At 43.5% G+C, this 17,002-nt stretch overlaps 1 protein-coding gene across 3 annotated transcripts in view; it reads left to right on the top strand.

Moving 5' to 3' along the window:
* LOC146785337 (kyphoscoliosis peptidase-like) overlaps window positions 1-17,002 on the top strand; it is a 372,020-nt gene that overhangs the window by 279,605 nt on the left and 75,413 nt on the right. For all 3 annotated transcript variants that reach the window (XM_085634318.1, XM_085634315.1, XM_085634317.1), the window contains exons 12-13: window positions 14,017-14,134; window positions 14,988-15,176. In XM_085634318.1, the coding sequence (XP_085490444.1) occupies window positions 14,017-14,134; window positions 14,988-15,176 (307 nt within the window). The remainder of the gene's footprint in view (window positions 1-14,016; window positions 14,135-14,987; window positions 15,177-17,002) is intronic.

The raw sequence follows: 17,002 nt of genomic DNA, 5'->3' as shown, positions 1-17,002 counted from the left end.
TTATGGCTTTGTATACTGACGGCGAATTTTCTGGTATGAAAATGCAGCAACTTGATCCGATGACCCTACAAGCTCCGCCCCTATCGGCCAGGATGACGTCAAGGACAAGACGATTTTGAAGTACAACAATCCGCATAGCAGACTGCTCTTCTGTTAAATTGCCTAAGACGGAAATAGTTTCGTTCACTACTGCTTCAAGGGTTCTGGTTAATCTACGTATCAGCTTACTATTAGTGACTGTACCTATATATGGAAAGAAACCTTTATTGAAATCTGTGTATTTTTCCCATGCTGTTTCAGTGTAATCGACAATTGGGAGATCTCTCTGTTGTCTATTGTGTACTAAATGGGTATTCCTATGATAATCAGGCGGGGCTAGGAAAACAGGTGGCAGAAGGAATGCTATGTAACAAGTACCATCCCAATCTAGAGGTAGACATATATATGCGGTCTGGCCACATATGAAGTAGGAATGATGGGAAGCTCTAAATGTAGACTTGCCTTGATCACTGAATTTTATTACAGTGGTGCATTTACTATGGCCCATATGTATGGAACCATTCTTTCTTATACATAATTCCCCTTTTACTGGGAATACTGACATGGCGGGCAAGATTGGTGTAGCTTCAGATTCAACGTTCAGGATCATGAGGTTAAGTGTAAAATTACCTAATCCATATACTTCATTTTCTAGATCAGTTCCTGTTCTTTTGGGAAGTCCCTCCTTGTTAGGGTAGCAGACTTTAAGCAAAACTAGGTTCAGGTTTCCCCACACCCAGTTGTCTTGGTAAACTACGGAATCAGAATCTAAGGAATTAATCAAACTAAACCATGCTCCACAGGAGCCATTGTGTGTGAACGGATATGGAAAGAGGGGCAAAACTCCCTTATAGTTTTGATAAGGAGGGAGTCGGCCACATATCCAACAATTTGTGGCATTGCTGGTCTGATGGGAATGATGTAACATACTAATGAATGTGTTGTTGCGCAGCGCAAATCTATAGGACAACTCATGCGGAGGTAATTCACTAAAAGAATGTTCTGCAGTTATATTGTAAGCACGTTTAAGAATAGGGTAATACATATGCAATAGTATGCTGAAAATAATGATCAGAAGACTTAGAAAAAACAAAATTAATAATGTTACTGTGCAGTGACTACGAAGTGATTTACAATATGCATGTTTTTTCAGCTGCATTTGCTGATTTCTTTCTCTATTCCGGTCTAGAGGATACATGTCAGAGACAAATTCAACCGATTCACCTTGGAGAGGACTTAAACAATCAAATTGTCTGACTTGCTAGACCTCAATTTTAGTTTGTACAGTTCTTGTTTTGATTTCTCAACCAAGGGGAGCTTTGAGTCTGTCTGTGAGGGAATACAAGGTTGAGTATTCACGCTGGAAGGTAGTCCATAAAATTTCTTGATATGACTCGAGTGCAACCACCCTTTGCGACCTTCAATCTTCACGGCAGTCCTTGTAGTCAATAGAACCAACTTAGGTGACTTCCACCTGGGATCCAGTTGGGTCTTCCGGTCGAAATTCCTGACCAAAACCAGGTCACCAGGAACCACGTCATGGGGCTTCCCCTCAGTATGATCGGGAAAAGCTGCGGCTACCTGTGAACGACAAGATTGTAGTGCAGACATCAAGGAAGCCAGGTAATCTGTCAGCATATTACAGTCAACATCAGTTATTTTGCGAGGTATAGGCGTCCCCCACATATTTGGTGGTCTACCGAAGATCACCTCATACGGGGATAGCCCTGTTCGAGAATGTGCTACCATTCTCATGTAAAAGAGCGCAACTGGTAAGGCTACTATCCAGTCGACACCTTTTTCCCTACATATTTTGGACAATCTAATTTTCAGAGTTTGATTATGACGTTCCACGAGACCTGCGGCCTCGGGATGCCGGACACAATGGAATTTCCATTGGTAGCCTAACAAAAGGGAAACGTGTTTCATTAGTTCGGATGAGAACGGCTGGCCGTTATCTGAGTAGACAACACGTGGTAAACCGTACCGTGGGAAGAATTCTCGAACTAACTGTTTGGCAGTAGTCGGAGCAGTGTAATCTGAAACCGGGTATGCTTCTGTCCAACGGGAAAGAGCACAGACAACTATGAGAACATATTTGAATCCTCGACATCGTTCCATCTGGATATAATCCATCTGGAGGACTTCAAAAGCATGATCGGGAAGTTGAAATCCACCCTGCTCTACGGGGATGCTTTTTCCTGGATTAAACTGACAACATATCATACAGGTACGAACTTTCTGTTTAGCTGCTGCTCGCAAGTGTTTGTTGAACCAAATGTGTTGAATGCTGTCTAGCATAGCTTTTTCTCCTAGGTGCGCTGGACTATGTATTGTGTTAATAATGACTTGAACCATAGAGTCGGGAAGAAACCATATAGATTTTTCCTTCGTCATCCATCCTTGATCCGTTTGGATCCCTCCTAATTCAGTCCATTTCTTTATTTCTTCTGGTGTAGCATGTGTCTGTATGTCAATTACATCAAGGGCGGGATCCTTAACTGTCATGCAATGTGTTGGTGTTGGAACTATTGTCTTTGTCATGTCAGTTGTGTGAGTCTGATTCTGAGCCGTCTGTTTAGCTGTTCTGTCAGCTAGGTCATTACCCTGAGAAATGATATCGGTAACTTTTGTATGGGCTTTGCATTTCATAATCGATATTGCAATAGGTAGATGAATCGCGTCTAATAGGGTTTGAATGAGGGGTCCGTGTTGGATGTGGGCACCGTGAGAAGTTAAATAACCTCTCTCTCGCCACAGTACGCCGAAGTCATGGACGACTCCGAATGCATAACGTGAATCTGTGTATATGTTGACTTTCTTATTTTTGGCTTGAATACAGGCTTGTGTCAGAGCGATGAGCTCTGCTGCTTGAGCTGACAAAATGTTAATACAGTTTGTTTCAATGACTTCAGTGTCTGTTGTGACTGCGTAAGCGGCCACTAACTCTCCTGTACTTGTTCTCATACATGACCCATCTACATACAATGTCAAGTCTGGATCTGACAAAGGGATATCTGTCAAGTCTTGTCTGGGTTTTGTTGTGATAGTAATGACTTCGACACAATCATGTGCCAATGGATCTGTTCCGCCCACTGGTAACAGTGTGGCAGGATTTAACGTATTACAACGTCTGATTTCTATATGTGGCTGAAATAATGTCAGTTCGTAACCGGTAAGTCTCGCTATAGTCAAGTGTTGTGTTTGTGTGCGGTTCAAGAGAACCTCTACTGCATGTGGTACTTGTACTGTCAATTGATGTCCTAACACTATGGCATCGCTTTGTCTGATTGCTAAAGCTGTTGCTGCCACTGATTTCAGGCACGCAGGAAGAGCCTGAGCTACTGGATCTAATGTACTAGAGAAATAAGCACATGGTTTGTGTGATCCTGCTTGTTCCTGAGTGAGTACTGACAAGGCAGTACCTTCGCGTTCTGTAACAAAGAGTGTAAACTGTTTACTGTAACATGGTGTTGCTAAAACAGGTGCTTGGCATAAAGCTTTCTTTAAGCTTTCAAAGGCATGTGTATGTTCTGGAGTCCAAGGGAGGACAGTCGATATGGCTGCCTCCTGTGTTGTCAACTGGATGAGTGGTTTTGTTGGAAATGCATATTGAGGGATCCACTGCCTACAGTATGAAGTGAGGCCTATAAAAGCCCGCACCTCCTTTTGTGTCTTGGGTGGTGGTATGTTAGCGATTAACTGGATGCGGTCGGGTGTAAGCTGTCTTCCCTCCTTGGACAGCGAGTGCCCAAGGTAAACAACTCGCTGGACACAGAATTGCAGCTTAGAAGGGGACACCTTGTGCCCCTTGTCGGCCAGAAATTTCAAAACCGTCAGTGACGCATTTTCACATTCAGGTTCGCTTCGGGCGGTGATCAGCAGATCATCGACATATTGAAGCAAGGCAGTGTTAACTGGCATGTGGATACTGTCAAGTTCTCGTTTCAGTGCTTGGCTATAGATGCTGGGGCTTTCTGTAAATCCTTGAGGTGCGCGTGTGAATTTAAAACTTCGTCCATTTAAACTGAATCCGAACAGATATTGACTTTCCGGATCTATTGGGACGTTAAGAAAGCATTCTTGAGGTCAATTACAGTGAAGAACGTTGCTTCGGAGTCAATAGCGGTTAATAATGAAGAGATATCTGGGACCACAGGGTATTGTGGTACAATACATTTATTTAATTCGCGCAGATCAATAACTAATCGATATACTGGTGGTGCTTTTGGATCCGTTCTTTTAAGAATCGGAATTATCGGGGAATTACATACATTGGAGTCGGTTTCGACAACCACTCCTTGTGTAATGAGCTCGTCAATGATTTGCAGCAAAGCCACAACAGCTTCGGGTGGTAATTTGTATTGTCGCATTCGTGGTAGTATCACTCCTGTTTTTAGTGTGACACGATATGGTGTAATATTCATGCAACCAACATCAGTGGGGCCTTGTGCCCATAAATGTGTAGGTAAAGTTTGTAGTCGGTGATCCATGTCTCTGGACACGTAGTGACCTTTGAAGTCACGTAGAAATAGTCGTACTCCTTCCGGAGAACAACATATTATAGCTCCTAGAGCTTTCAAGGTTTTTATACCTAACAAGTTTTCTGGACATGATTTAGTAAGCAATAAATCTGTAGTACGTGTCAATGGACCAATCGTAAGTGGAAGAGGCTGTGTAACTTCATTAATTATAGGTTTTCCTGAGAATCCAAGGGAAATATTTTGCGAGCCTGAGAGGGGTGCCCCTGGAACTTCACTGTGTCTTATAGTTGTTCTGCTTGGCCCTGTATCAAGTAAAAACTTTCTGTCTTCCCCTAATAGTTCACTATGTACATAAGGTCCCTCTTGGTCTACAGGAACCTCAATAAGGGGTAAGCCAACTTCCCTCTCTAGGCTATCTCATGAGTATCGCTGATAATCGGGATAATCTGCTTGTGCATACTGATACATTTGTTGTGTTGTTGCTTGTGTTGCAGCAATAGGCTGCGCTTGCGGTGGTGCTACGTTCTGTGGTGCAGCTATTTGTTGCGGAGCTAGTTGTTGCGGAGCTAACCTAGGTTGTGCATGCTGAGGGATTGGTTGTTGATTCTGATCCTGTCTAGGTGGACGTGGTCTCTCCTGGGTTCCACCTGTAGCAATATTATGTTTCAGGACTGGACAATCGTGTATATAATGACCTTGTTGTTTACAATAGTTGCATGTCCCTTTCGTAGGACCTGCGGGATCAACCTTTTGGTGACCATTAGCTGGTACTGACTGAGCAACAAGCATTTTCATTTTTGTATCTTTCATACGTCTTTGTTCGTGTTCTTGTTCTTCTTTAATTCTATTGTGGTGATATTGTAACATCTGTAACATCTGTGATGGGGTATTTCCTTGCCAGGTACTTTCAAATTTCAATACTCTATTCTTAACTTGCAGGAGGGAATTTTCAACTAATTTTGTCACAAACAGATGTGGATATGACTCACTACTGGCTTTTATACCACTATTTATACCAAAACATTTTTCAAATCGGGAATAGAAATCACTAGTGTCTTCATCTGGTTTTTGTTTACAGGCTGAGATTGCACCCCAGTCTTCCTTTTTCGTAGTTAATAAACGTGGCAGTACCTGCACTAGTAGTCCTGCTAGTGCTGTAGTCTTTTCCCCAAGTCCTGCTCCTGCAGCTCGGGCCCTTTCTTCGTTTTCTAATGCTGTCCAATCTATCTTTTGGTCTCCCACCTCCCATTCCTTTTCTTTAAGTTTCTCATAAACACCGGTGGGTAATAGGACTTTTAATATCTTCATAATGTCGGGATAGGTATACTCTCCCATGAGTAACATGTCTTTTATTTCACGGTGGAAACCTGCTGGATCCTTGTCATGGCTGGGTACTACTTTCTTCATTTCTAATAATTCTAGTTTAGTTATAGGCGTGTACACAAACACGCGTGTAAAGTTATTACCGTCACCTCTGATTGGGTGTACTTCGCGTAACGGGTTCTGTCTATCTATGTGATACATTTTTCTTCCCATAATGGGAACTGGAACGTGTTCTGGACATACGAAATTTAAATATTGATTTCGGAATTCTAAAATTTCCCTAATTAAATCAATACCTGACCCTCTCCATATATTCGTGAGTAGTTCTGTCAATATGTCAGGTAAGGGTCCTGGATCGGAGTGTTGGCTTTTATATAATATAAGGAGGTGTTGAATCATGTATATACTAGCTAAACGCTGTTCGTATGGGTCAAGATTCAGAAACGTGTGTGCAAGTACATCATCATTGTAGTCGCTGGGACTGTCAGCCCATAGTACTGCTGACCTAGCTAATTCTTGTTCGTCCATGGAATCGAGCATATGGTACCCCCTTCGATCTCGGAGTAATTTATCCGCGGCTTGGAATAGGTGTTCGGGGGATTTGGTATTTAACATAGGATTTGGAAAATGTCTATTATATTCTGGACGTATTGGACGTATCTGATCATTAAAACCTCTAGTATTATTATGGGGTCTTCCTCTACCTACATAAGCTATCGTTTCTATTTGTACTGATTCTTGCTCCTCCTCCTCTTCTGATTCTACTCTGTCTGTTTCTCGTCTTTCTTTATGTATTCGTTCTACTTTTTGCGGATCTTTCGACACATGGCGATTATACACGCCTGTCTATCATGTTTCTCTTCTGATATGTTCTGACCCCATTTGACAAGTTTTTGCATGGTATCGTGATCTGCCCCGGGCCTGTCTTGATTCCTAATTACACAATTTATGAAAAAACGTAGTAGTTGTCTTTGTACGTCCACTTTCTGGTATTCCATAGCTTCGTTGAGACTTTCTGAACCCCGCCCTGTTTGGACAAAGCGATATATATTGTCTAGGTGTTCAACCATTCCTGGTATCGTCATTAAATATAATGTAGCTCGTCGCATACGTAGTGATGATATGAGCAATTTGTCCTGTCTACCTGGCACTGGATCATATCTACAATCCACAAGTTGTTCTTTAAACATGTCGGAGGTCGCTAATTGGGGTGTACGTTGAAGTGCTAAATCTCTAAGGGTCTGTTTATTTCTCGGCGGGGTGGCAGACATGTCTTTCGTACCTCCTGTAGCACCTTCTGAATCGCTGGGCACGAAAGGATTCGTTGGACGTAGGATAGAGATTGTCGATGCGGGAAAGACTGTAGAAACGGACGGACCCGTGGGAACTTGTGTAGGAGTTTGTAGTTGCGGGGATACAGACGGATGCTCTTGGTGTTGAACACCATCGGCAAGCGGTGTGGGTGGCATGGCATTAGCATACTCGGGAGCTACGTCGTCTAAATAGGAAGAAAGGAAAACGTCCTTTGCTGTTTTGGGATGTGGTTTGGGATGTGCTTTTATCGGGAGTAATGGAGGAGTTAAGTCTTTTGGTATTTCCGTGATAGCCTTAGGTAACCCTTCGGTCAGAAGAGGATACATACCATTCATAAGAGTGTTTCTTTGTCTATCTATTTGTTCTGAGTTTACTCGGGTACCTTCCTCAAGTAATAGATTTTCTCGGGTTTTATTTGAATTCTCTCTACCTTTCTCTTCCTGTCTGAGCGCTTTTTCTGTACGTCTGTATGATTCTTTACGCCATAATTCAATGGCATCTTTCTGCGACTGTCTGGCTTTCTTTTTCCATAATTCTTCTTCTACTCTCATGATGCAATCTGCATCCCAGGTCCCAGCTGCGGGCCATCTCTGATTTTCTGGCAATTCTTTGGTGTAGTCCACCCATAAATCAAGAAATAATACGGCATCTAGGCCATGTTTATGATACATAAAGTATCCTGGAGTGTCCCTAGGTGGAATGGGAACAGCTTCTTCGAGTACCCCTTTTCTGGTTTTGATCAGTCTTAATTTCGAAAAGAGCGGCATTTTTAGATCTTATTATTAGAACACACTTAGTACAGTAAACACAATAATGAACAGTCATTCACACCACAATGTATAGAACGTATTAAAACATTTTAACATTTAACAGTTTTTAACGAACAATGATAACTAATAGAAAACTAGTTACTGACATAATACTGATACTAGGTAATACTTATTTATATGCAAGACATACTATATATACTGCTAAACAGTACAGATACACTGCTGAAACAGTGCAGACCGGATTTGTGTACCCAAACCCGTCTTGACCGGCACAGACTATGTGCACGTAAAATGCCTCCCCGGTAATGGTACTCACCGGGTAGCTCGGAACGGAAGGCCTCGGAACGGAACTGAAACTGGACCGGACTGGACTCGACTCGACTGGACTCGGAACTTCGGAACCTGGTGGGTCTCTGTATACCTCGGATCTTGCTCTCTCAGCTAGGCTCTGGTCGGGATACTTCGCACTTCTCACCGCCTCGTCTGGGTGTTGATCGCAGCCTCAGTTGCCCCCGCTTGGCCGGAGGGAGATACAGGAAATCCTGCGGGTACGCGTTTTTGTCCGTTCAGCTGTGGCAGGAGACCGGGCCTGCAACGCACCGCCGGCGCGTGAGATGAGAAAGTGTCCCTGTTCGGGCGCCAATTTATGTGGTAAATATTTCATTACCGGTACTATTTTTTATGCGGTAAAGTCTATGAGGAATAACTCAGTAAATATAAGAGGCAGAATCCGTGGTATTAGAGGTTTAAAAAGGCTTTATTCCTATACAAAGGAATGTAATTCGAATTACAGGCTTCTATTCCATCACCACGAAAGTTCAGGAAGGAAGGGCATACATTATTGACAGGTAATCATTTTTATAAGAATTATATTATGGTGTAACAGATGCAGGAGGCGTAACAGCTGATAAGAGAGATAAAATATGCATACGTAACCAAAAAAGGCGTAAACATGGGTGTAACTAAAATACGTCATTAAACATGATGTCACAAATGGGTGGATCCATAAGAGAATCCTGCAATGTCAGCAGAAATATTTGGCAGAGATGCGTGCGCAGCCGCATGACGTGTGATTGACGTGCAACTAGAGGGTGAAGGGGACTTGACATTTAGCTCTACATGTGGAGACAGAAGTCTGAGGGTTATGTCAACCTAATCCCAAATCATATCTAATATCCTATGTTTAAAGAACTGTGTTATCCAAAAGGAAAGGTCTCTTCGGACGGAATCTATTCTATACTGACTGTTAGTGCGTGTACGGGCGTCTAAGTGTCTACATGAGATGCGAGGGGGCAGGAATCTTCCATGGTAACGGGGCTATGAATTACTTGCACGAGGACAGTGAGGCCTGGCCCTTTGCACGGTAGCTAGAGGAATGTTTACCTAAACTACTAGACAGGAATGCATCGGATGAGGAGCGAAGCAGATAATCTTGAAGGTGAAATACAGTTTTTGGCAGGCAACTGGCTGGATCAGGCACCGTTAGCCCCGCAGGGAGTAGGACAAAGTTCATGGATACAGAGGCTGGCTCAGACTGGAGCTTTCAGAGGCAGAAGGCAGGAAAAGGCTTGATGACAGAATTCAGGGCCTACTCGCCTGAATCTGTAAAATGTGGAAAGTGAACCACATAAAGTCGGTGGCCTTTCATACTTAGGAATGGAGTATCTGACCCATTCATGGCGGATCTGAAAGAGGACATGTTAACGGTAGACGCACATGTATTTGCGTCTTTAAAACTGGAACTGGAGGGAACATGCATGTACTTATAGCATGCACATGGAGCCGTTGGGGTCTACGATAGGGGACATAACTGATCACAAAATTCATATTTCCTCAGCCTAAGGATCTCTTGTTTATAGGAGTCTGTGTTTTGGAGGACAATGCCACCACCCTTGTCAGCAGGTTTGATAGTGAGATTATCCAATTGTTTGAGTTCTTGTAAGGCATTCTTTTCCGGTAGTGTGAGGTTGTAGGGGATAAATCTGGGTGTCTGTTCATGTAGGGAAAGTTCTTTTAGGATGAGTTTCTCGAAGGTAAATATTTCGGCTGGAAGGCTGTAGTGCGGGGGGGAAAAAGTGGAGGGGGGGCGAAAGGATGTGAATGCGGTGGAGGGTGTGTAGGGTTTGTTGAGAAAAAAGGCATGTAGGCGTATCTTTCTGAAAAAATGGAGTAGCTCAATCTGAAGTTGGAGAAAATCGGTCTGGTTGTGGGGACAAAGGAAAGTCCCTTGCTGAGTAGCGTAGTCTCTTTGTCTGACAGTTGGTGTTTAGAGAGGTTAAAAATGGGAATTTGCCGCCACGATACCAGCCCTCCCTTTCCTTCTCCCCTCCAGCCACAGAGGACTTCTACATTGAGTATACATCCTGTTACTCTGCTCAGCCGATCCAGGAACCTTAGGATCTGCTCCTCGCTGATTCTGCCCGCACGGCGCGGATCGCCGCACCCTGATTCACCCGCAAAGTTTCCCCATTACTCTGCAAGGTAAGGACAGCCTAGCCCACCTCCACCGCCCCGCGTCCTCTTGCCGCCACGCCCCGTCCGCCTACCCAGCCCCGCGTATTATTACCATCCCTCCTTTTCCTTCTCCCCTCCAGCCTCTGAGGACTTCTACATTATCGCGCGTCGGACCCCCGTGTCCATACGCTGACTGAGAGTTTGCGCCCAATCGCCCTTGACCTCAGACTGCCAGCGTTGCTTCCCCATGAAATTGCCGCTCCCGTAGTTCTCCGGCTACCACGTGAATCCTTTTTTTGTACCACGGCCCTTCTTCCCCACCTTTTCTTCTCGTTTTTTCCCCCCTTCTTTCCTCCTTGCCCCACACTGCCCGGGTGTACTGCCCTTATCTATCGCACCTTTGTTTACCTTTTTTCCTCCACTTGTGCTCATTCGCACTTTTTGTATCCACGCTCCTTTTACCTATCTCATCTTTATCTCTTAATCCCCTTCCTGTTGTTCCCATCACCCTTCCATTTCGCCACTTACCTTATCCCTTCTCCATTTTCATATACCCTCCCTTTTACCCTCACCTTTTCCAACATAACTCCCCCCCCACCCCCTTCCCAACCCCCCTGCAATCCACTCTTATTCTCCTGTCCCCCTCTCCTCTATTCCTCGGTCTTTATTTTCCTTACTCATTCTGCTACTACCTTTTAACCTACCTTCCCTCTCCTCCTCCTCCCCTTTTTTTTCCATCCCACCTAGGCTTTTTCCCAGGCACCCCTACCATCACCTTGTCCTGAAGAGATCCCACTATACGTATGGGGATCAAAACCTCGTCGACCGTCGTCTCTAAACTCAATTCTTTACTATATATTTGTTATTTGAGTATGAGATGTTGATCTGACTTTTACGTATTCTCACCTTTCACCAAAAGTCACCTTTTAAGTCACCAGCCTGGGTTAAGGAAATCGGCTGATTTCCCTTTTAACCTCCGCACGGCTAGTTCACTTATTGTTGTGTTTATTATGTTTTGCGAATTTTCATCCACTGCATTGATTCCTCCTTTGTATTCCAGTTTCTCATTTTAGAAATTGTGATAACCTTTTTACCCTTCTTGCATGGGACCTCTGTTCCTTTAAAATACATGTTTACCCCTGGTCCCGTCTGACTCTTAGGGTTTCCTTGTTTCCTTTTTGTAGACTGTTCCCACGAGGCACAGGGGCAAGACTGATTTGCATATAGCTGTGTCCGAACTGGAGTGGTGAAGTGAGCTAAAGAACGATGATGGATTCAACCCAGATCTGTGACTGGGAATGAGGGTCTGAAAAGTTTCAGCGCTCCGTCCATCATCTCCTTGTGTTTGCTTTGTTCGCCCCTAGTTGGCAGGGTATGCCCAGACGTGGGTCCCTTGCTCACTTTGCCGCTGGATTCAAGCTAGCCTGGCTGATGAGGGCTGTTAGCCCGAAACCGGTCCCAGGATGCTTGGTCCTGGGAAGACATGGCTTGGCAGTTCAGGCTGGACTGTTCCCATGAGGCACAGGGTCAAGATTGATTTGCATATAGCTGTGTCTGAACTGGGGTGGTGAAGTGAGCTAAAGAACGATGATGAATTCAACCCAGATCCTTGACTGGGGGTGAGTGTCTGAAAAGTTTCAGCACTCTGTCCATCATCTCCTTGTGTTTGCTTGGAACATGGGGAACGTACATCAGCAGCCATAAGGATGCTTTACAGCCCTAGTGACTTTTGGTTTCTGCTGGGCTGGTTTCCCCTTCCTCTCCTTGTTGGTGATGCCACTAACTGGCAGTGCAAGGAGGAGTGGTGTGCACTGGTGTGTGGTGCCTGTTCAAACTGTCATTCACTGGCAGTCACTGCAGGGGATGGAAGCGGGAAAATATAGCATGTTTGCGCAGATCTCAAGACTCAACCAAAAACCACACAAGACATTACCTCCTCGTCCATGTTCCCTGATCCAGTCCTTACAAGTGAGAATCCATCTCCTCTAAGTGACACCGAGTAATGAAGATTACTGGTAAGTAACCAGTGCATTAACAGCCTTGGAGCAGGCATTATCAAGTGGATAATTGCTCTTACGGTCTCGCGCTTTTGACCCTGCCCCTTCAATGGAAGAGTAGGCTATTATTTCACAAAATAATGTCACTTTAAAATTCCCTCGTTATATGTTCCTGCATCCCTCCTTGCCAGTATTTCATGGATGTTATTTAGGAGTCGCTGCTGAGACCCCTGGCATGCCCCTTGTGAACCCTGGCACTCCCTTTGCGACCTCTAGCGTCAGCAGTGGCAAAATCAGTGCCAGGAACATAAGCAGCTCGTCCCTATGGACGTTGGTGGGGTCTTCACTCTCCTTGTTTTTTGCCAATTTTTTATTATACTGATAGTGAATAATATTACATTATTCGCTATTAGTTTATATAGAAATGGAGTACAAATAGCTGTAATATCACTTTCACTGGCAGCTGAAGTAATTAAATAAAATGCTTTTAAATGTATGTATGTGTGCTTTCAGTTTTTAGTGTGTATGTAAGAGAGAGTGTGTGTCAATATTTGTTTGTGTATATGTGTGAATCCGTGTGCATGTGTAACCGTGTGTATGTGTAAGCATGTGTATGTGTGAGTGAAAGTGAAGGTCAAAGGGCATGTGAAGTCACTTCCGCTACCCCAGGCATTTTGGTGAATTGACTTCCATCCAGTACTCCTCCATCTATTTGCTGGTTGATTGCAAATGCATTAGCCACTGAAGTAGGTATCAACTCAATTATGTTTCTCAGCTTTGTCAGTCTCAGTTTCTCAGTTTGTTGGCTTTCTGCCTTATGTTTTTATGAAATGTATTTTTTAACATTGCTGTTGGTCAGATAATCTTGCTTTTTCGAGATATTTCCGAAATGTAATGTTGCTCCAGGAGATAGGCAATCAATGGCCTTTTTTTAGGTCGACTATTCGAGACCTCTTGTATATACTTTAGTATATACTTATATGTGTATGCACTTTGTGGGCTCTGGAGATCAGCCCTAGGAAATGTCTGCTTCCGCTTAGGTATCTTTCTTTCTGTTCAACTGCCTCTATTTAACTTTCTTGATAGAAAATGACCAGGAGAGGTCAGTAAAATACCAGAATTGCTTTCTGCTGAGGGACTTTCTTTTTTAAATTTTTCTGGCAATTGCCTCTATTTAACTTTCTGATAGAAAACGATCAGCAGTGATCAGTAAAATACCAGAATCACTTTAGCATTCTCTAGATTCCAGTCCATAGAAATTGTCTTCGACGAGCACCCGTAGACAACAATATTTTTTTCAAATCTTGTTTTTTCAGTAATATGACCATCGAAGGCCCTGCTTTTATATTAACACCGCTTTAGACTATACCATTTCCACCTGAAGGGTAATATTTCTCTCCATGTGTTCCCCTACCTGGCATGTAGCACAGTTTGGTGCTTACTTTCCCTCCATGTTAAAGAACAGTAGGTGTTTCAGCAGCCAGGCTAATGTGCTGCATAGCTAAATACATATAAGGTCCCAAAGGCGAGACCGATTGCACTGCAAATGCTTGTTATGGAGAGACGTCCGTGCCCTTTGCAGATAGTTAACGAAGACCCAACATCTCGATATTATGGCCTTTTTTCCTTTTCCAGAGTACGATGTCGTGGGATACCATAACAAAGGCGCACGTTCAGGGGATGCAAAAGATGTTCTTCAATCAAGGAAGGGCGTCTGTGCAGGATATGCTGGTCTGTTTCTACAGATGTGCAGGTAACTTTAAGGGGAAAGATCAAACACGAAGAAAATGTACATGGCCACTGCTTTTTATTATAATGTTCTTTGGGGTCCATAAACAAAAACTTTTCACCACCCTCAAATTTACACTTAGTTACATTTATCTGAATTTTTATAAATAATTCATTCTCTTTGACTCCAGAGGAGAAAAACTTGATACCTCACACACATGCGAAGGCGCACGGATCTTGCAATCTGCGTGTTTTTCTTGCAGTAAATGATATTTAAGTGTGGCCTAAGTACAAGATTTGTTTCTCTCATGACAGTGATAAACTCAATTGCATATACACCTTGGTCGAATTACTCATTTCTACATTTTATATATAAAAAAAGTACTAGATTTCTGTGCAAGTTTAGGAGGAGCAGAAAATCAATTTTTAGGACTATTTGTATGTTTTTTATACAGGAGTTTTCAGAGTTGCTGATTGGAGCAAGCCTAGTATCTGACATTGAAAAACAAAAATACTGAAAGCAATAAACTTAAGAATAAACTAAGAAATGTAAGCAAATTCTAGATGACCTTCTGAGCAAAATAGTGGAGAAAAATATTTTGCGTAACCTAAGGTCTGTTGTTTAAGGAATCAGTTTAATACTGAAAGACTTTAATTACCTTGTTATGCCTGTGATTCAGCTCGTGGCACTACACAACCTGTGTTGCCTTATAGCTTGTTGCTTCCTAACCTGTCCAGTCTGTCAACAATGTTAGGCCGAAAGGCCACCTTCCATCACTTAACTGATTCAAGAACCCTCACTTAATTGTTAGGACTTCTAGCAATATTCTGTGTGGTAATAGAGCCATGCTGGTTCTAATCCCTCTTGTCCTTTGCAGTGTTGCTGGAATACAATGCGTGGAAATATCAGGCTATGCCAAAGGGTACGGTTACAGGATCGGGCAGACATTTTCAGGGGATACAGACCACGCATGGAACGCGGTTCACCTGCAAGGAAGATGGCACCTGCTAGACAGCACTTGGGCTGCAGGAAACTGCGAGAATAACTGCACACGCTTCAAGTTTAAGTAAGTCATATTGTGTCTTTGGTACCTACATTACAGTATTCTCTATAGAGCAGTAGTGGTGGGGTGGGGTTAGAAAAAAAAAGAAAAAGCTAAATGGAAAAAAAGAAAAGATAACTTGGTTGCCGGCCTCCGTCCTCTTCGGTTGACGCAGGCAACAGCAAGCACACAGGCTCCAAGACTCCCCTAGCCAATCACAACGCTGCTGTCACCAGTGTGACAGTAGTGTTGTGATTGGTCTGAGAGCTGTGGTTCGGCGCACAGACAGGCAGTGGTAGGCTGTGCATGTTCTCTACTCAGGCTGTGCAATACAGTCAGGTGGAGAAATGCTAAGTGCACATGACTGTTTGGCCAGCCCAAGACGACCGGCCAAACCATCATGCGTAGTCAGAAAGTGCCTACCTCTCCTCCCCCTGCTCTGTGGGGAGCCAAGCCCCGCCCCATACCTACAGACATAGTAGTGATAAAGAAAAATGATAACCAACATGGTGTTTTTATCAATTTATTTTTCCTGTGGGGCGAGGCTCCTCCGCCTTAGCGGAGAAGCCGCTGCTGCTACAGAGCATGGGAAACTGATCTTTCCACAAATATTTGTTTGTTTTTGTCATGTCTCAGTCTTTCTGAATTTATGAATAGCCATGAACTCTTGGCTGATGGTCAACAAGGTTTTAGACCAAACCACAGTACCGGCATTGGTGGTAGCCTCAGAGGAGATCACGACTATTTTAGACAAAGACAGGAAGGCAGCTGTGTTTCTCCTTGATTTGTCTGCAGCATTCGATACGGTGAGTTGTAAGGTCCTCGTTGATTGCTTAGCCCACATTGGGATTTGTGGTGCAGCTCTTGACCTTCTAATGCCTCCTGGTGGCCCTCTTCTCTCAAAACTGTCCCGAGACCAGCGCTTATTGTCAAGAATTTAAGGGGTAATATTTGGTGCGATTCTCACTTTTAGAGGCCAGGTTAACAAAATCATTTTGTCCTGCTTCTTTACTTTAAAAATGCTTTGGAAAATTCTCCCTTTTATCCTGTTCGAGCTTCAAAAACTAGTAGTCATTGCTCTGATTTTGGCTGGACTTGACTACTGCAATGCTCTGTATCTTCACTCAGGCACTTTGGACAGACTTCAGCTGGTGCAGAATGTCGCTGCTCAGCTGTTAAAGAACATTCCCAAATTTCACTCAGTGTCACATGTGCTAACTGAATTCATTGGCTTCTGATCAAGAAACGGGTGGCCTTTAAGGCACTTTGTTTGGCTCATAAATACCTCTGCAGGGTTGGTCGAAAAGCTTTGCTGATGGTTTTCAAGAGGCATGTACCCAAAAGCCATCTTAACTCCTCTGCACCCAGAACCTTGGTAGTAGTAGTAATTTTACTTGTAAACTGTGGAACTGTGGAACAGCACCCCCCCCCCGGAAGTTAAACTTCAGTCTCATTTATCCAGCTTAAGAAAGCAACGTAAAACTTGGCTATTTCCAGCATCTTTTTAGGCAGGTTCTATTTGCGGTACTTCCACCTGCTCTGCAGTCAGCGCCAAGAACCTTTTTGGCATTTGCTGCACTTAATAAAACCTTATCAACATCAATTGTGCTATAAAAGAGTGGCAATGGGTGGGCACTCTTAGCTGCAGCTTCAAATAAATGAAGGCAGTAGATTCACCAGTGAAAAACAGAATACCAACAATGAAACCTGTAGAATTGCGCCGCTTTCCTGGTGACAGTGCACACTCCTATATGGTAGATCAAGATTTAGCCACTTTGTAACCTAGTATTTGACATGTTTATGGGACAAACATAGGACATATATTATCCTGTAATAAGGCTAAGAATAAG

This window comes from Triturus cristatus, chromosome 11 (genome assembly GCF_964204655.1).
Source record: "Triturus cristatus chromosome 11, aTriCri1.1, whole genome shotgun sequence".
Taxonomy (NCBI): Eukaryota; Metazoa; Chordata; class Amphibia; order Caudata; family Salamandridae; genus Triturus; species Triturus cristatus.
This window is presented reverse-complemented; position numbering and strand designations above follow the sequence as displayed.